General features: G+C 43.6%; 1 protein-coding gene across 1 annotated transcript in view; it reads right to left on the reverse strand.

Moving 5' to 3' along the window:
• AGBL1 (AGBL carboxypeptidase 1) overlaps positions 1 to 21,709 on the reverse strand; it is a 241,343-nt gene that overhangs the window by 140,396 nt on the left and 79,238 nt on the right. The window contains exon 17 of the mRNA XM_077829336.1: positions 19,038 to 19,191. Coding sequence (XP_077685462.1) covers positions 19,038 to 19,191 — 154 coding nt within the window. The remainder of the gene's footprint in view (positions 1 to 19,037; positions 19,192 to 21,709) is intronic.

Below are 21,709 nucleotides of genomic sequence, written 5' to 3' on the forward strand. Positions count from 1 at the left end.
CAAGGAAAGAGCTAGAGGAGAAGGTGAGAGAAGAATGGTTGCAGAAGATTTTTTCAGACTTCTTGTAAAAGAAAACCTGACAAGATCACAGACAGGGGAAGGGAACTGAAGATGGAAGAGAGGCAACCTCATCATCACACCTTCTCATGCTTCCCCCCCCCCCAAGACATACACACGTTTGTCATGCACAACCTACGCTCCACCCAGACTCACAAACTCATACATCTTCACCCACACACCTGTCCACACACCCACTGATCTTTAGTAAAAGGTAGGACATCTTTGCTCTGGCTAACTCATTGCCTGGTTCAAGGAACTTGAGCAGCACTGGGACTAACCTGGCAACCCCTCACAACAGCTCATTCAATGAGTTCAGTGAAAACAGAAGAGAGACTTGTAAAGGGAATTAAAAAGAGGCAGGGAAATTACATTTTTTTCCCCATAGCTAAGTAGCACGACAATTGCAACTGATAGAACAAATTAAATTCTAAATGCACTGGTGATTTGATAGATATCATTTTACTAAGTGTTACTGAGAAAATGCCTTCTTTGGGAAACAGAGTTAAGATCCGGAACACAGCCTGTCGGTTCTGGGACCTGATTCGATTATGTGGAGTTTATTCGCAAAGTTAAGGAGAGGAAGGGAGAACACAATTATTCAGAGATACAGTGTCCCTTTAAAAAAAATATAAAGCTAATCCTAGCAAAAGCAAATGCTTAAGAGTGTTGTGGGGGGAGCAGGTAGCTGATGGCCTGAAAAGAAACACTTACATATAATTGTTCCCTTCTGGGAAGGGGAGGAATGGAATGGTAACCTGAAATGACAAATGTTAGTCTCTTTACTACTACTCTTAACTCTGGAGGTCACTCTAGTCTGGGAGATGAGAAATGGGATCCAGAGCCTTTCAGCTGGTGCATGAGGCCTTGAATCAAGTCCCAGACAACAGAAATGGATTCCTGTGAGCACTGAAGTGCTGCATGGTGGATCTTTTGAAGTGACTTGGGAGTCTGAATCCAGTTCCTAGTGGATACATATCCACATCGCAACATCCAGCACAGCACTTGGTCTCCATGCTGATAATCTCAGTAGAAAGGCCAAGGCCCGAACATGGAAATTAACTCCTCTCTCACCTACAGAGATCACTGTTCCTGCATCAGAGACAAGGGGGTGAGCTCAGAGAACTTCCAAGTATCTCATGTAGATGTAGATGAGAACAAACCTGCCTCTTTTGCAAAGCACCGTTTCAATTAAGTTATCGAGTGGTTTCAGTCCTATTTTTATTGATAAATTCTTATAACTGCTGTATAACTGCTACTGCTTAGATGCTAACTAATTCTGGTTTCTGAGAACGTATACGTTACTCACAGGAAACCTCAGTGGTTTATGAGCAAATGTCAGTCAGTGGGGTGTTTTGAAAATGTTCACCTCAACTACCTGTTGCATATTATTCATGTTATGTGATTGGTCAACTAAGTCACATGGTAACAGTCCTGCTCTCTAATTGGATAACTGAAACTTTTAAATGAAACAGATAGGGTCTGATCCTGCACAGCTCTTGCAACTCCTATTGAAACTGAGTTGCAGCTGGGATTTACACACACCAGGCTCTAGAGCCACACAAGGATTTAGGTGTCAAACTGCCACTTTAGGCACCTAAAGCCAAAATTTAGAAGTCCCTACATGCCTACGTTTCTGTCATTAAAAGCTCTTAGGTGCCTAAAAGCCTGCTGCTGGGCCTTGACATAGCCATCCAGGTGCCTAGCTCACACCCCAGCAGTGTCCTCACATTAGGTGTTGCCATGCCTACCTCGCCTGTAGGGCCTGATCAATTCATGGCTTGGTTCCTGTACGAAACAAAGGAGGAGATGCCCCTTTTATAATTTTTAACCCAACTATGTGATATTCTGGGAGGCAGGGTCTCTCTCAATCTCTCCTTCTGAAGCTGTTTCCCTTTGTATAACTAGTCATTGGAACAAGGACTTGAATCTCCCCCATCTGAGGTGAGTTCCCTAACCACTGAGGTAGAGAGTCATTTCACTGTGGCCTAATGACTATTTATTTATACAAAGGTGAACATCTATGGAGAGAGACACGCTCCAGAGTAGCCCATTGGTTAGGGCACTCACTTAAGAGGGTGAGATGTTCCAAATCCTTGTTCCACATAAGGCAGAGAGGGGAAGTTAATCCAGATCTCCCACTTCCTGGGATGGTGCTCTTACCACTGGACTAAAAGTGGTAAGGAGAAGGGCTTAGATGTACCCAACTCCAGGCCAGGGCTTCTGCCTGTGAATCCTGAGGAGAAGGAGACACCTTCCTCCAACCTGGAGTTAGTCACCTAAGTCCCTTTGGAGAGGTGCAGTTTAGGCTATACCCCTCTTCTATGTGTTTCCTATTGGCTATCTTGGACGATTTCCTGTTCAGTTTGCTGGGTTTTGTGGATCCCATTCTTAGGCACCCAACTCTCCACATGCACTGGACAGGGAGCCCTGGCACCTAACTCGGGGCTGTGGATTCTATGAGGTGGAAGGGTGCCTAAACATTAGCCGTTGCAACACTGAGTCTCAGTCCCCTTTGTGGATCTAGCCCCAAGGGCTCAGCACTTCAGGCCCAGCTCAGAAATAGAAGAACAACAAATACAAATACCGAATAGCAAATACACTTGCTCTCCCGTTATCACCTTTAATATTGTGCACATACAGCATTTGAAAAGAAAGGCCATCCTCCAAAGCTACACGTGAACAAAGTCCTAAATAACTAGTAAGATGTATGAACATAGTTGACCAAACAGCTGTTCATAATTCCAACAAATGTGCAATAACACGGTTCTGCACTATTCAACCAGCTCTTCTCATTAGTGATCCTGGGCTAGTTAGCTCAGCCTGGATAAGACAGGAATGCGTAAGTTGTAACATCAAATCTAGTAACTGAGGACTGCCTTTTCCAACCAGCCATTGGGTCCTCTGTTACCAAACCCTTTAAGGCTCAAAGAGGAGTCCAGATGACCTAAATGAGGCTGTAGAAAGCAATTTTTCAAAGATGGGGAAGCACCAGGAAACTCCCCAATCCAGAAAAGGATGAAGAGTCAACATGTCTAGCTCTCAGAGAGGGCAGGGAACACTTTGTATTGCTCTTTAACAGCTTCTTGTCTATCTCACAAACTCCCAGCAATACTATTTAAAGAGTGCCTGTCTGTCTACCTATGCAGGTACTATTACGCCTCTCATCACCATAAAATCTGAGCACCACACAATCATTAAAGAATTGATCCTCCAAATACCAGAGCCCAGGATGGACAGATCAGCTGTTCTCTATACAGCTCAGGCTTTTTCTCTGGCCTTCTGTTACAGGTAATCAGCAGACAATGATCCTCTCCTCAGGGCATAGCTTCAAAAGAAAACTGGGGTTTTGCATAACTGGAGCTGGGGAATTTGCATTAACTTCTCCGTAGGGATTCCCCAGGAAATCCTCTTAACGCTTATTGTCCCAAAAGATTTGCCTGGCACATTTTCAATATAGTCTTTGAAACTCCCAAGTCTCACATCTGTCATATCCCATTCCCCCCCAGGAGGTTACATACAATCCTGGCCTACAATAATACATAAACTTAATACAGTAAGGTCATTGCAGGAAATTGCCATATTTGTCACAATACTCACACTAGTTCTCATCAAACTAGCATACTAAAAACAGTAGTGTATCCATGGTAGCATGGGCTGCAGTGAGTAGTGGCATGGGCTACCTGCCCTGAATACACACCCATAGGTTGGGGGGGGGAAAAGGGGGACGCAGCAGGGGTGGTACTTGGAGCAGTCAGCCTGTGCTGCTGCCCACGTTGCCCATGGCTACTCTACTATTTTTAGCATGTTAGCCCGATGAGAGCTAGCACAAGTATATCTACTCAAGCTGGGAATCGCACCCCCAGCTCCAAGTGTAGACATAACCTAAGAAATTTGCCCAAGGTCACACAGGGAGTCTGTGGCAGAGAAAGAAGCTGAACCCCGGTCCCATGTGTCCCTGGTCATCTTAAACAAAAGACTATGTCATGGTAATCTCTGAGAAATTTGTATGGCACTTAGTACAATGGAGTCTTGATCCCTGACTGTGGCTCCTGGCGTTTACCATAATCTCTCTCTCATGCCAGATCATCTTTGCAGACATAGGGAACAGCACAGTGTAGCCATTCATTCCTGTCCATGGCTGGCTCCTCCATTATGTCCATGTCTTTGTGTACGACATCCTGCCATCTGGTAGGTAGTCAGCCTCTAGTTTGGCCTGACCTCGGTGGTATTTGCATGATTGGCATCCTAGCATCGGTTCATCTTCAGCAGTGTCTCCACTGTTGTAAACTTTTCTATTGCAGCAAGGCCTGAACCCTGATTTCACATCCTACTGTCCTTTAACTTCTTCATTTGTCTTAAAATCATTCCACTTTACTCCTGTCATCTTTCTACTGTCTCCAGCCTTCTGATGTCTGTTTCATTTAATGCAGCTGCTTCCAGACCACAGAGTGATATTGTTAGTCCACTGGTTTGATACATTTTTACTTTGGTACCAAACAATGTTTTTATCAGTTCATAATTTTGTCAGTTGGCCCATCTCCTTTTAACCTCATCCTTGATGGCACTGATAAAACTTCCTAGGTTCACATAAGATTTGACTTGTTCTGCGACTTCACCACTGCTACATTTCAACACTTTATCTACTGTCCATTTTCCAAGATGCAACCGCTTTGTCTTCTTGGCATTTATTGTAAGCCTGGATTGACTACACCAATTTATCAAGGCAGTGAAGAGTATCATCTTTAATTCAAATGTGTCTGCCAGTTGTACAATGTCATCTGCATAAGATACAGAGCTTAACTCTAGATCATCCAATGTCACACCCTCCAACTCGTTGAAGAACATAATGAAAAGTGACAGTGACTCCATGCCCCTGGCCTTACACCAGTCTTTGACTTGAACCAGTTGCTTAATTTTCCACCAATGCTTATGGCACTGCAGGAGTCTTTGTACATCGCTTTTATAGTTCCAATTATCTTCTCTGGAACACCATAGGGTTTTGTTACTTTCCAGAATGCTTCCCTCCAAACTGAATTAAATGGCTTTATGAAGTCGATGAGAACAGCAAACAACATTCTCAGGACCACAATACAAATACTAATAATGGAAAGGAGATTTTTGGGCAGTGGGGGAAAATAAAAAGGAGAAAAAGTTGAACATTCTGGAGGAACATTCCTCCCACAACAAACTTGGCAATTTATTAGAACATAAGCTTGTGCCATCATACCACTTTTTACCTGCACTATCCTTCCATTCCCCTCCACATGCTCAAGGATAATTTACTTCAGTGGGATTAAGGTATTAAGACCTGACAGATGTCCAGTGGGTAAGATCTGCAGTGAAAAGGTGATGCTATGACTTGAACACAGGGGGGAGTAACTACTGAACCAGAGACAGAAATTGCTTTCAATGGCAGAAAAGGCCTTCATTTGGTTTCAACAACAACCAGCATAGATTGATTCTCTCCACACTGGAAACTTGCCAGCTACAGTGTGCTCCATTTCATAAAGAAAGCTTGCCCTGCCAGCTGTCCTTCTGTGACCATTCTTCCCTGACCGCCTTTCCCCCCACTAACAGGCACCCAAGAGGGCTTAGAACCCACCAGGAACTGAAGAGGATTGGTTCTTGTGACAGCACAGCATTCAATTCCATTTTAGCCATGGGGTGAGAAATCTTTCCTCACTTGCCTTGGAGATGGTTGACAAAGACGGAGGAGGTAGAAACAAAGACAGAGAGCCAGTCAGGAAAACCAGTTAGTACATCAGCTATTCCTCCTAGCAACAGCAGGGTTGCAGTCCCTTTTCCTGAGAGCTGAGTTTCATTTCTCCAAAGCAACACAGGTCTAGATAATACTCAGTCCTACCCTGAGTGCAAGGGACTGGACTAGATAACCTCTCAAGGTCCCTTCCAGTCCTATGATTCTATGATAAACTAAACAGACAAACCAGGTCCCTTGGCCTGACTCAGGGTCTCCTACAGTAGTCTGTGCTCCCTGCAGGTCTCTCTCTCTCCATTGAGCTGTTCATTGGCCTTTTATCCCAGGCCCAGGTGGCCTGCAGGCTATCATCTGATCCCCAACCTCAGACCTATCACCTGGGAGGCTGCTAATTAGTCACAGCTGAGGGCTATGTCCAGCTCCCTTAAAGGGACAGCCTACCCTCTGACAGTCTGGAATTCTGCCTCCAGAAGTGGCCAACACTTTGCATTTCAGAGGAAGTATAAACCTCCCTAATAATGCACCTGGCCAATTGAGCAATGCTATAACATGTGGAAGGAATTCCTCCCTGACCTCTGTTTTGTCAGTTTACACCCTAGGGCAAGTCCTTTGATTGTTCCTATATTAGCAAGCAGGTTATTATTGCTCATGAAATTATTCAGCCTCTGCAATCAAGCTGGCCCTAACGGGTGCCCTCCCTTGCTAAGCCTGCCTTTGTCACAGGAAGAGTAGATTTAGCTCAATCTGATTTATATAGAACCACACTGACCTTTTAGAGTGTGCCCCACAGCACCATAAGGGACTGGAATTTACTGCCAGACATGGGAAATGTGTTGTTCGGTGAAATAAAGGCTTTTTCAGGCTGTGATTTGAGCTTGATAGCAGAAACCTAGTAGCAGCTCAATGCTCATTCACCATTTGAGAAAGGAAAAGCAGCTTGGAGGCTCTCCTGGGCTATCTTTCATAGCTCTACCAAACAGATGGGTGATTGGAAGTGCAGCATGCATTCGTTATTCTGAAGCCTCTCTGAGGGAGGGGAGATGGATTTTCTCTCACACCTCCCCACTCCTCCCAGGAAAAGGAAGAGTTTGGGTAACCAATCAGTGCCATACAGGCCTGCAGTGTGTCCAGGGCAATGCTTTTCATGATAGGTGCGTTGCAGAGACTACGCTGTAAATTTCCCCAGCAGTGTAAGTAATGCACATGGAACTCCACTGGACCTATTTCAGTTTCATTCATAATTTTTAATGATTTATAGTACACTTATAAGTAGCGCCCGGAGCCTCTGAGGAACTTATGATGAGAGCTTACATGGTAGAAAGCAAGCACAAAACAAATAATAATAGTAATAAGTTATATGGTGGTTTACATCTTCAAGACAATGAATTAACCTGATGGAAAAGGCTCCGAGATTTTTGGAAACCCTGGAGTCTGCATAGCGTTAAGAAGGTGCCCACAATATCCTGACCTAAGAAGGCACTACCTGTACACAGGGCCAGAGAGAACCACCAATATCCAAACATTTTAAAATAAAATGCATTGTCTCCAAAAAGGAAACGGAAAGGCTCTTCCAGAATATGCAAAAGGTAGAAGTTCCTGAGGACCATGAGCTTCAACAGGAAAGTAGAGGCGGACTGCAGAAGGACAGTCACTATAAAACGCAAACATCTTACCTCATGTTGGCAGCTGTGTCTGCTAAAGTGTCCTGTAAGACAACATATGCACCTTTTCAGCCAGCAAAGAATTCCACTGGTTCCACCTACTCCAAGGCCTATTTGTCAGGCAGCTCCAGATCCTAGCTCACTTTCCTCTCTGCATTGCTGGCTGCCTTGACTAATTGGATTCGGTGTTTTAATATGCATTTTGCCAGACTGCAGGCTGGCTGCAGTCTCACTGTTGTGCAGGCTAAGTCAGCTCCCCACCCCCACAAGACACTAGGATTCGAAGAGCAGCTGATGCATTATGGAAAACTTCAGTGAGCACGGTTTGCAAGCAGCCCTGCTTCTCTGTCTCAGATTTCTGTACTACTCCACCAGCCTCCTTCTCTGTTGCTGAGGACTTTTGCATTCAAGCAGGAGTATACCATGGTTTGAAGCATTGCAATGGGCTGCTGTGGAGATGACTAGGGTGTCACTCGCAGAGGATTGGGACTGGAGATGTGCATAATGAGGAATTTCCTGAGACATTTTGAACAAGTTTTTCCAACTTCCATTTAGGGTCCTCTTTGTGCCTGTTGGAGATGCTGGGCACTACTCTAGGTAACTCGGGGGGCGGGGGAGGGGGTGGAAGACCACGAGTGTTGATGAAGCCCTCCTGCTCTAGGCCCAGGCAAACCGAAGCTCCTCCATTCCTTGAACTTTCTGTAACCCTGCAAAACTATGAGGAAGCTAGCACACAAATAGACATGCTTGCACATGGCTCGCTAGCCAAAACCAGCTCCAGCCGGGTAAACGTGTAGATTCATAGATTCATAGATATTTAGGTCAGAAGGGACCATTATGATCATCTAGTCCGACCTCCTGCACAACGCAGGCCACAGAATTTCACCCACCACTCCTACAAAAAAAAACCTCACACCTATATCTGTGCTATTGAAGTCCTCAAATTGTAGTTTAAAGACCTCAAGGAGCAGAGAATCCTCCAGCAAGTGACCCGTGCCCCATGCTACAGAGGAAGGCGAAAAACCTCCAGGGCCTCTTCCAATCTGCCCTGGAGGAAAATTCCTTCCCGACCCCAAATATGGCGATCAGCTAAACCCTGAGCATATGGGCAAGATTCATCAGCCAGATACTACAGAAAATTCTTTCCCAGGTAACTTGGATCTTACCCCATCTAAAACCCATCACAGGCCATTGGGCCTATTTACCATGAATATTTAATTACCAAAACCATGTTATCCCATCATACCATCTCCTCCATAAACTTATCGAGTTTAATCTTAAAGCAAGATAGATCTTTTGCCCCCACTACTTCCCTCGGAAGGCTATTCCAAAACTTCACTCCTCTGATGGTTAGAAACCTTCGTCTAATTTCTAATCTAAATTTCCTAGTGGCCAGTTTATATCCATTTGTTCTTGTGTCCACATTGGTACTGAGTTTAAATAATTCCTCTCCCTCTCTGGTATTTATCCCTCTGATATATTTATAGAGAGCAATCATATCTCCCCTCAGCCTTCTTTTAGTTAGGCTAAACAAGCCAAGCTCCCTGAGTCTCCTTTCATAAGACAAGTTTTCCATTCCTCGGATCATCCTAGTAGCCCTTCTCTGTACCTGTTCCAGTTTGAATTCATCCTTCTTAAACATGGGAGACCAGAACTGCACACAGTACTCCAGGTGAGGTCTCACCAGTGCCTTATATAACGGTACTAAAACCTCCTTATCCCTACTGGAAATACCTCTCCTGATGCATCCCAAGACGACATTAGCTTTTTTCACAGCCATATCACATTGGCAGCTCATAGTCATCCTATGATCAACCAATACTCCAAGGTCCTTTTCCTCCTCCGTTACTTCTAGTTGATGCGTCCCTAGCTTATAACTAAAATTCTTGTTATTAATCCCTAAATGCATGACCTTACACTTCTCACTATTAAATTTCATCCTATTCCTATTACTCCAGTTTACAAGGTCATCCAGATCCTCCTGTAGGGTATCCCTGTCCTTCTCTAAATTAGCAATACCTCCCAGCTTTGTATCATCTGCAAACTTTAGTAGCACACTCCCACTTTTTGTGCCCAGGTCAGTAATAAAAAGATTAAATAAGATTGGTCCCAAAACCGATCCCTGAGGAACTCCACTGGTAACCTCCCTCCAACTTGACAGTTCACCTTTCAGTAGGACCCGTTGTAGTCTCCCCTTTAACCAATTCCCTATCCACCTTTCAATATTCCTATTGATGCCCATCTTATCCAATTTAACTAATAATTCCCCATGTGGCACCGTATCAAACGCCTTACTAAAATCTAAGTAAATTAGATCCACTGCGTTTCCTTTATCTAAAAAATCTGTTACTTTCTCAAAGAAGGATAAGGAAGGAATGTTTAGCAAAAACTAGTAACAAGTATAACCAAATAAGGCAAGGCTTGAACAATACTAATGAGGAAAAATATAACTGGCTGCTTTAGATGATTGGCTGCGCTATTGTACGGGGCAACAGGTAATTGGTTGTATATGCTTGTGTAGTCAAGTAGGAAAAAAGGTATAAATTGTATGGTGTAACCTGCATTTGGCGCGCAGGATCTGAGACAGCTCAGTCTCCCTGTGTCCCTATTTGAAGCTTCAAATAAACTCTCTGCTTCTCCACCCCGTTGTGGTCATTGGCGCGACGCATACCGGGCAACGAACCCCGCTGTTGCTTGCCTCGGGCACTCTGTGCCGGCAACATGCCCCTGCCCTCAGCTTTAAGTGTTTGATGAACTAGCTATTTGTGCAAAGGAACATCAGGCTCTGAATTCTGTAACAACTTGGGATGAGCCCCAGTTTTATGCAGAAACGGACTCTTTTTCACTCAGGACATCTGCATGAAAATGGGGTTGCGGTTTTCACAACAGTTTGTCTCTTCCTCTCACCTAGGGTGTCCAGACAGCAAATGTGAAAAATCGGGACGGGGTGGGGGCTAATAGGGGGCTATATAAGAAAAAGACCCAAAAATTGGGACTGTCCCTATAAAATTGGGACATTTGGTCACCCTACTGTCATCTAAAGCCAGGGGCCTGTGTAGTGTCCAAAGTAAGGACTGCTTCAATTTCCTGCCACTGGCAGCAGTGTCATTAGGAGTAACGCCAATGAACAATGGAATTATAGCAGTTCAAAATCCAGTATAAGGGAAGGCAGAATCAGGCCCAGAATGTTTATGGAAAATTAAGAAGACAAACAACTTTTCTTTTTCCAGGGAAATATCTTCAGAAATAAAGAATGAAGAGAGGAAAGAGATGAAGAGTGGAAGCAGAACATGTTCACTGAAAATACATTTCTAAGGAAATTTAATGCTGGTGAAAGGTTCCAAAAGACTATAATGATGAGACCCCATGTAAATACCTCAACAGCTAGACTGACAATCAGTCCTGAAAACAGAAATTCTTCGTTTCCTTACAGAACAGGTGCAACATGGACAATAGTAGCGTCCGGCCAGTGGGCCCCACCCCTGACTTAGGAGGGACCACCTCCGGGGGTGAGGGAAGCATTCACTCTCTATTCAGTCCTGGGATCTCTCTCCTGAAGTGTCACATAGGGTGTCAGTAGTTGTAGTGGTTTCAATGACATAAACTTATGTCCACTAGACACCGGCTTATGAGACCATCAGCACATTCCACCATTGGCCACTGAACTTCCCGAAGGAATTTCTGGAAATGGGGTTGTTTTCAGTGTGAACATTAGGCATATGGAATGGGGTGGGGCCTAAGGGTATAGTGGCGTTGGCGGTACTGCATACATTTGTGGAAGATGAGGTCTAATGCACAGATGTCATTAGCAGGATGACAGATGTGCTGGGAATTGTTACTATTTCAGAGTGGCACAGCGCTGTGCCCTCAAGTTTGAGCTCCAGCAGGACTTCTACGGCCAACTCCTCCAGCCACTGGAAAGCTCTTTGCTAACACAAACAGGTGTTCTGCCTCTCTCTATTAAAGCTGTCAGATTAGAGCCCTATTTGAGGAGCACATTTTCCTTTGGGGTGGGCTAACCCAGCGAAGCTGTTATCTGATTTGATCCCTGCTTTCTTAGGAGACACATCATCTCCAGCTTTGAAAAGTTTCAGAGTAACAGCCGTGTTAGTCTGTATTCGCAAAAAGAAAAGGTGTACTTGTGGCACCTTAGAGACTAACCAATTTATTTGAGCATAAGCTTTCGTGAGCTACAGCTCACTTTATTGGATGCAACCGATGAAGTGAGCTGTAGCTCACGAAAGCTTATGCTCAAATAAATTGGTTAGTCTCTAAGGTGCCACAAGTATTCCTTTTCTTTTAGCTTTGAAAAAGTTATTCAAAAGAAATGTGCAACAGCTTTTCATAATTAATATGCAGCGCCGGTTACCACGCAGAGAGCCGGCACAGTTATAATAACTTGGAGTCAATAATTCATAAAATATAATGCATTATTAATCAATTATTGAGGCCTGAATTACATTTAATGAGATTAAACTGATTGGAGCGCTAAACTGTTTGAATCATATTGATTTAATCAATGTGCTTAATTAAACTGTGTACATTTTCCACACAATCATTATTTCCCAGTATCCTGTACAAGTGGTCTCTCTGCTATTCTTCACTCAGGAATTGTTCTTGAAAATTAGTTGAACATTAGTACTTGAAGATAAAGTGTCTTGTTTTCTTTTTATTAAAAAAAAAATCAAACCAGCTAATACGCCATCTAACTAGCTTGTGTTCGCACATAAGGAAGTGCACCGATGTTGATCAGAAAGATCTGTAGATACCTCAATGAGGCTGTATTCTAAGAAGTCGTCAAATAAGCACATCTGATCAGTCTCCATTTATCCAGTTGGGAGAGCACACAGAAACCTTAAAGACTATAAGCATCCTTATATACCTACCCTATAAGTCATCCCTATATCTGTAGTGTCCTACCGGACTTATGAAACAAGAGTGCCCTCCACCCCCATCAAAAGACTTAATTCAACACAAGCAGATGCTGCTGCTTCTCCCTGTTAACCTTAATGTCTTCTCCAGTCCAGGAGAGGGGGAATGCCTACCAAGCATATTATCTATTAGAGACATACATCCATTAGCTTCTGATGTACTTTGCCCACTTCCCTTGCCACTGCTGCTAACTAACAGGGACATTTGGATTTAACTTTAAACAAGCTACCCCTGCAACTCAATCTCTTGATGCAGCACATGCTGATGAGAAGGCAATCACCGTGCACAAGGATTGGGCGGAATACTAGTCACAGACTACATAATCAGCATTAACAGAAGCCACAAGTACATGTCCAGGTATGAAGACATCCTTCTGAATATTTATCATGCAATACCATAAGCAACCACTAGTGGTTCACATCAGCCTCCATCCCATTGGTGTTGAAGACAATTGCAAATCTCCCATTGACTTCAATGGGTGCAGAATTGAGTCCCATGACATTATAATGGTTACTACTCTGTGCTGGGAATACAACTGCAATTCAAATCAGCTGAGGAGGAGGACAGGCTTATGGCAGAAACAGGCCCAGGACTGAAAAGTTGCTGTTGCAACTTTTTTTTTTTTTTTTTTTGCAAACTTGCTGTAGCTCATGAAAGCTCATGCTCAAATAAATTGGTTAGTCTCTAAGGTGCCACAAGTACTCCTTTTCTTTTTGCGAATACAGACTAACACGGCTGTTACTCTGAAACCTGTTGCAATCAGAGAATTCCTCTGTGACTTTGTTACTATTCTATGTGCTTCAATTTCTCCATTTGTAAAATGGAAAAAAATATTGCTTAGCTACCTCAAAGAGGGCTGGTGAAGCTAAATTCATTAATGTTTGTAAAGCACTTTCAGATCCTCAGATGAAAAGCTATATAAAAGGGAACTGTATTATTATTACCCACACCTTTCCAGGATTAATTTATACACCCATTATAGATCAGAGATCAAAGGACCAGGAAAATAATAGGTTATCGTAACTAGGAGAGAGTAGGGCTGTGCATAGCGAGTAGGCTGTTCTGAAATTTATCCAAAAATTTTTTTAATGTAAATGTCGTTTTTGTGTAAATCAAAACCTTTCAAAACCAGGTCTATTTTGATGAAATTTTGTTCAGGAAAAAAAAGGAAGTGTTTAAAAATGTCAAAACATCCATTTTGACATGTTCAGAAAGGAATATTTTCGATCTTTCATTTCAAAACCATGTTTGCAACAAAATTAATTGTTTATAATGTACAAATATTTGTAAAAGTTTTAAAAGGTCAAAATCAGAGGAACATAAGAGCGGCCATACTGGGTCAGACCAATGATCCATCTAGCCCAATATCTTGTCTTCTGACAGTGGTCAATGCCACATGTATCAGAGGGAATGAACAGAACAGGGCAATTCTCAAGTGATCCATCCCCTGACATCTAGTCCCAACATCTGGCAGTCAGGCTACATCTACACAGTAAAGAAACACCCATGGCTGGGCCCTGTCAACTGACTCGGGGTCATGGGGCTCAGGCTGCAGGGCCGTTTCATTGTTCTGTAGACTTCCGGCCTGGAGCCCGAGCTCTAGGACCTCTGCAGGGTCCTAGAACCTGGGTGCCAGCCCAAGCCCAGAAGTCTACACAGCAGTTAACCAGCACCACATCCCAAGCCCTGCAAGCCCAAGTCAGCTGGCAGGGGCCAGCCACAGGGTTTTCTTTGCTGTATAGACATACCCTCAGAGGCTTAGGGACACCCAGAGCTTGGGTTTGCACCCATGACCATCTTGGCCAATAGCCATTAGTGGACCTATCCTCCAAGAAAATGATTTGATTTTATTGAATCAAAGCATTTCGATTGACCCCAAACAAATTTTGTTTCACAGGAAATTTTTTTGTTTTCATTCCATTCTGGAAAGAAAAAAAATCCCCAAATGCACAAAATCTTGCTCCTGCCCCACTCTAACAACGAGCCAATTAAATCCACTGGAAGAAAGGCTCAGCTCCCTCCACACAACACAGCCTAAGCTGCCATGAATTCATCAGCCTCCTTACATTTCTAGGTTTTAATTTAGTCATCTATTGTGGTGACAAGGCACTGATGTGCTTGCTCTAGTTTACAGAGGAAAGTTTCATCATTACCTGGGTGTAACTGAATGGATCTTTTAATTACAGATCTTTGGAGGGCTAATCCATCCATTCATTCTGCTATTTACCATAACTTCCAGTGGTCCCTAGGGGCTAATCAGCTGGTATCTCACCCAGGCATTCCTTCGTGAAGTCATTGGGTCCTACTTACAGTAACACGCCTGACAAAAAAGATTTCAGCTTTGCTTGGAAAAACAACCAATTTGAACTAGAAGCTCTGACTGGTAGATTATGGCAGTTACTGTGTGTATGTCCCTTTCCCAAGGTTTCTTCAGATACATGTTTCCTGTAAAGGGACTACTTGAGGTTATTAGTTTCCTTCCTACCATTACTTATCACCAACTGAACAAGAGAGAAAGAGATGGTGGGGAAAAAATTAATTCCAGCACATCTCCTGTGTATGAACTTCTCTGATCTGTATGTTATGTGCTCCAACCTGGGGCAGAATGTCCACCCTGCAATTTTTAGCATGCTACTTTGAGCCCCACTAGCACAAGTCTGTCTATAGGGCTGGGAGGCATGCTCCCAGCTGCACAGTAGACATACCCTGGGTCTCTCTGAATCTCATTTTCCCATCTGAAAATTGGGAATAATGATATTTCCTTTCCTTACAGGGATGTTGTGATAAATGCATTAATGACTGCCAGGTGCTCAGTTACTATAGGGATGAGGGTTATACAAGTAACTAGACAGACAGATGCACCATCCCTGTTGAAAATCCTGGACACCTGATAGCAATGCATCGGCAAGCCCATTGTCTGCTCCCGCTTCAGCCTGGCAAAGGGCATCTCCAACAGCTTTCATGTGGCTGATGAGCTCCATGCCTGACAGGTTGCTTGGCAGATCAAATGTATAATGCTATGGGCTCAGAATATGCAAACGAGCATGGAGCATGGGTGCATGCTGTGCTCCCACTATTGGGTGGGTAGAGGACCGTTTTCTTCATTTGGGGTGGTAACTTAGGGCAAAACCTGAGAAGAGCAGAGCACCTGAAACTCCCCTTGATTTCACTGGGAGCTGCAGCAGCTCAGCACCTCTCAGGATTTGGCCCTTTGCTGTTCCTGCTGCTGCTTCTTTCACTTGAGAATCTTTTCCCCCCCACACACACACACCCCCCACCACCACCCCTCAGGAGACACTCTTCCTCCTTCCACCCAGTAAAATGAAAGACTAAGGTCGGAATAGTTGGGATCAAAGACTCCAGAGGGGAGATTCTCTCACAACCATTATATTTCTTCCCCTCTGTGCCGTGCAGAAGTGACAACATCAAACCCACGGCAGGTGCAGTGCAGTGGCTCTTCACACCCATGGGAGCTTACAGAAACCCGCTTTTTTACATTATTCTAAGAACTGCTACTGTCTTCCAAGGAAAAGCTTTTAGCATAATTTGGCAGGCTGAGTCTGCACAGAACAACTCTTTGTGAGAAGCAAAAAAGCGGGGTGGAAGGGGGAAGGAGTAGAAGAAGGAGACGAGCGAGGCAAAGAATCCTCCCGCTCTTTGAATGAGCATCCCACATGCTGGCAGCATGGGGGACAAGTGGTTTTCTTTTTGTCAGAAGGCAAGCAGGGGCCTTACAGTTAGGGTGAGGGGCACAGGGCCATAATCCAGGGGATGCTCGGACTCCAGATAGAGGAAAGGGTTACGAATGGCAAAGCACAAGGGTCCCAAAGCACAGCACTTTGCCCCTGCCACCCACCGTCCTCTGGTTTCCTTAAAATCAAACTTTCCCAGCCTCTGCTGTCTTTCTTGTCTAACATGTCAGTAATAATAATAATACAAGGGAAAACCAGCATGATAGCAAAAGCAGGCAACAGGGAGGTGGAGGGGAGAGGACAAAGGTAAATGTGATGAAATGAGCGTTGGGGCCCTCATAATTTGAGCAGGAGGGAGAAGACCTGGTTTTAAACAAAAACCCACAACTCCCTTTTCCTTCAACATGCTGTGAATATGCAACTTCTGGGAACATGCATGGCTTGTGCTTTTCATTAACAAGCTGCACATTAATAAATTTAACTCAGACAAATGTAACCATCCTTGGACCACATTAATCAAAAGCCTGACAAGACCGATCTAAAGAGCTGAGAAAGGAAAATAAAGCATAGCTAACACAGAGGGGTGTCATGCACTGATTTTCTGTATCTCCCTGCCTCACCCCCGCCTACATACCAGTATTCCTTGTGTTCAGAGTAACTCCTCCCCACCAAATCTATCCTTCCATACAGATGGTCCTATCCCTCCTAGCACCCTGCTATGTTTGTCCAGTGCACACTTGTGAAGCAATCTCTTTCTTCCCCACCCCCTGTGTCTCTAATAAAGAAAACAGAGAAGGCTTATAGGGTATTAAAGCAAGATCATGCCCAACAATTACACAGCTCTGAAAAACTGTATGTGATCTATGTTGTTGAAAAATCTCTCAGGAAAAAAAAATATATAAGGAGAAAACAAAAATTTGAAAGGCAAGCAAAACCACTAAGGCTTCTTGGAGACATGAATAGCCCAGAGCCCTAGAAAGGAAAAGAAAAGACCAAAGGCCATCAACAACTTCTAGTCATTCCTCCCTGGGTTGATTCCTCCCAGGATGCAGCTCCACATCACCTCCTGAGCCAGAACGTATGTTTGCAGGGTCTGCACCAAGCAATGGAAGTCATTCCCATGAAGTCTTCTCCCCTGGGTCTTGCAGGATTCAGCTCTTTATGCATTTGCTTTTGTTGGGCTGGGTTACTAGCATGGCAAAATAGTGGAAAATATTGGATTTTTAGCATCAGCCAAACTACTTCAGAGTAGGGAGGGCTTCTCACACAAGCCAAGTAGACTGAGGAACAACTGCTGACCAAAGCAACGCAAAGCAGCAAAACTTAAGCTCAGTGCCTCCCCAAGCCATTATTAACCAAGCTGCTTAAACGAAATAAACAAATACATGATAATTCAGGCTTGTCTGGAGGCAGCCCATGGCACAAAACACAGTATGGTGTTTTTCTGCTCTTTCATTAGATAAAACAAATATTTTCTATCACATAATACTGTCATTATTGTCATTCATACAGCGTGCTATATGTGCCCATGACATACAAAAAAAATGACTCAGTCTTGCGCCCACCATCCCTGCCCCAAACAGCTTCCAAATGAGTTCAGAGGATACTATTTTGACAGTTCAATTAGTTCATTACTAAAGTTGGGTGAGATTTTTCTGCCAAAATTTTTGCAGTGGAAAATTGTGATACTGAAATGCTTCCTGAATGTATGTCAATTTCATCAGATTGTTAATTTTTGGGGGAAAAAAAAAACAAAAATTCAGAAAAAAATCAGAACTGTTTGGTTTGACATTTTTGCAATGTTGTGACACTGGAAGGTGTTAATGGCCACCATCATGCATGTCCTTCAGCTGTAGACAATCACACATCTGTGCTAGATCACCCTTCATTCAGGCTAAATGGAAGCCACAATTAAATACTCCTTTATGTAGCAATAACTTGACACAACAGGAAGCCACCACCCAACGCATGAGGCCACATGGGAAAGCATGAGCAGAGGTAAACTGTATGGTTGGAGGGGTTTCCCTGAGACTGATTGCAAATGCAGGGACTATGAGATTGACAAGCTGTGTACATCTGTGTGTGAGAGTGGCAGAAAACAAGAGAAGAAGTCATGGGCATAGTCGAGAGAGGGAGCTGAGGGACAGAGTTGCCTGGGGACCAGGACTGGCTATAAAGGCAGGCTTGGAAACTGTGATCAAGGAAACTGACTGCTGTGTGTTTCTACTATGTTCAGGGAAACAGGACTTCATGTTCCTTCCCTGCAAATAAATCGGATTGCGCCAAATAAATACCTGACTCATACGGGGTCGTGGCTAATTGACTGAACCAAAGCAATAATAACAGTCACTCTGTTATAAACTGGAACCAAAATGGAACCCATAACTTTCACCAGCCCTAGAAAGGGAAGAAAGCAGAAAGGCAAAATTCTCTTCTCCAATCCACATGGTAGTACTCGACGCTAATATTTCTGTGCTCCCTTTATGTACGGATCTAGTGTTGATGTCAGTGGGATTCCCACACATATACTACTGCAGACAGCTGATAGGGTTCAAATTCAGAAACCAAAACCTCCATAGAATTGTATTGCTGGATATCTCAGTGATATAAAGATGTACATTTCCATTACACATTGCCTCCCCAAAAGATCCCAAAGCCATTTATGAAGTTCACAAATCTTACACGGAAATTCTTTCACCCACTGCAGCCACCTCTGTGGCGCAACATAGCAGCTTAAATATTTAATAGCACGAAGCATGCAAACACTACTCCGTGGGTTAACAGTGAAAGTGAGGACAAATGCTGTGTCCAGCTGAATCTAAGGTGAGCATCTGTGGAGACAGAATGGAATGACGAGTTGGAATTTGGCCAAGGGAAGCGCGGTTTACATCCCTTTTTCTTATGAAAAGTGCCATATAATCTATGAGGCCCACAAGTAGCCAATACCTTAGTTGCGTATCTTAGGTAGGTACTTACGGAACTGCTCCAGGTCATCACTACTTTTAGACTCTGGCACAGCAGTGATGGTGAGCAGTGGGCATGGGTTTCCTCCCAGAGTCTGGCACAGTGTCTGCTGTCTGTAGTAGACCTTCTTGGGGTTCCTGGTTTCTTCCAGGATGTCAAGGTGGGACTGAGAAGAAGCAAGGTACCAGCTTTACAAATGAGCTCATACTGTTTGAAAACTCATTATATTTCAGTCTCAGGCATTTAAACTGTGCCCTCACCTTACAATCTGGGTGGTCATTTCCTCTGTTATTACCCACTCCTTTACCCTATCCTTTCGTCAGCCAGAACTACCTCCCTCAAGATGTTTGTTGTCAATGCCCTAATAGGTTCATTACAATATGGACACCTGTCCCACCAGGAACTTGGCTAAAACCCATCAACTCAGTTCACACAGGACACCCAGCAGCCACCAGATGGTAACAACTTTCTACCAACCTGGGCTAAATTTCAGCCAGTGACCTAGAGACAAAAGACTCCAAATCTTATCACAGGCCTTAGATCAATCTGTTGATTCCACCCCAATCATCCAGTGTCTAGATGAACAAATACAGTTGGATACCTATGATGATCTACTTCATAAACCAATTTACTGTATAGAGTAAAAATGCAATTATTATACCTATTTAATTATCTTGCACAGATATAAAGGATTTGTTACAATCAATTTCTTATATGCTATGGTGACCAGTGCAACTTAGTGGAACCATTGCTACCATAGATAACACACAACAGACTGTTGCATTATAGCTTCACATGCAAACTTTTAACAAAGCAATTTTTAAAAAATGAATTACTCATCAAGTACACTTGATTAGTACTGGTCAAAAAGCAATGCACTAGTGAGTGTATCCATTGAAAATAAATTCCTCTGTATATATGCTGTAAATATGTCTGCAATTATTAAAAATATATGATATTATTAGAAATGTTCTCAAATCACTAACTCCACATAAAAGTTTATCATCTTCCCAAATGACCTTGGATTACTAATCACATTTACTTTATTACTTGTCTGTAGGAAAAGACATATTTCACCCACAGACACATGCTCTAAAATAAAACCTACTGGTGCACCGACCTGAGTTAGAATTTGTTCGTCATGCAAATTACAGTAGTATAATAATCTTCCAAAGGGAAATGTGCAAGTCCCATCACTAACGTCATTTTAAATTAGCCTGGTCAAAGTTTCTCTGGAGAATATATTGCAGGCAGTAATCCTACTTTGGCCACCATCTGGACTTAATTATCAGCTCTTTTCCACCTCTAACACTCACTGTCCAAACCCTGATGTCCTTCACTCAGTTTTAATTCATTCAATCCTTGCTGAGGCAAAATTCCCATCGACTTCAAGGAGCATTTTACCTGAGTAAGCATGAGGAAGGAATGAGTAAGTACTTCAGGATTTAGCCCTGTGAATCTAAGAATAACAACATCCTTTCATTTGGATTCTATTCATCCAGGTGAGATACTCAGGGATTCCCACAGGGTACAAACTCTCAAAGCCTTGCATGCCCGCATACCAACAGAAGGAATCAATACATACTGAAATCATGACTAGGTACAGTACTTCAGTAATAAAGAATTCAGTAGGCCTCACATCCCTCGGTCTCCCAGTCCCTTACTCTCCTGCTGGCTGCAGCACACACCTGCCTTTGCATTAACTACTTAAGTATATGCCACGTACAACTTCTGGAGCTCTATCTGCGTTCCACGTTAGCTCATGGAAGTAACTGGGTCCCATGGGCCTGGTGCAGATTGGCTTGCACGCATGTTTTGGACAGCCAAGGCTTGACCTGAGGGATCTCAGGTACTGAATCCAGCTTTTCTGAACATCTGTAGTGGGATGAGAAGCAGTCAACTAATGTGTTGTGGTTTGGAATGGGAATGAACCTAACATGGACTAACACTACCTAACATTACCATGCTGGGCTAGTCACACACAGTGACATGGCTTGTGTTACATAAGAAAGGAGGTTTTGTTCTCCTTGATGTTCTCCTCCATTCTTGTGCAAGGGCAAAATGATACATTTAATAAGGTTTGAGCTTTAGAAATAGTCAGCAAGGGGCCCAAAGTAGCTTTGTCCATCCATCAATTGCCCATAGCAACAGGGATTGGGTAGAAGGCATTAATGGCAAGACAATTAAAGGGGGCTGAGAAAAGGGGGGCAGAGGCAGCCTGAACACCCGGTATTTTCACTTTTGGAAAGGTTTCTCTCTCGTGCTTAATGAGGAAGTGATGTGCTGCCTGGGATCCTCCATTTTCTCCCTTTATTCTTCCCTTCTTTAGAAGCCTCACCCAGGGCTCCCCCACCAGTACGGTTCAAAAGGTGAGCTGGATACAGCTTTCCCCAGACCTCCCAACACCATTCACCAGCTGGCCGATGAAGGGCTCTAGGGAGCCACATGTTCCTGCCCCAGAGGAACATTAACATCCATTTCAACATAGCTTTGGGACAGTAAAGCCTTATGCTTTGGGTTGGTTTGTTTTTCCAGCTGGGAGCGTCTAACTGGAGCAGAGTGACAGCTGACAGAGTAAATCTGAAACAGGCCCTGCACCTCAGCATTGCATGGTGCAGCTCTGAAAATAGCAAGTCGTTACATGATGGCCGAAAAGGATTAGCCACATAGGAGAAGCAGTCAGT

Source organism: Eretmochelys imbricata, chromosome 10 (assembly GCF_965152235.1).
Source record: "Eretmochelys imbricata isolate rEreImb1 chromosome 10, rEreImb1.hap1, whole genome shotgun sequence".
Lineage (NCBI taxonomy): Eukaryota > Metazoa > Chordata > Testudines > Cheloniidae > Eretmochelys > Eretmochelys imbricata.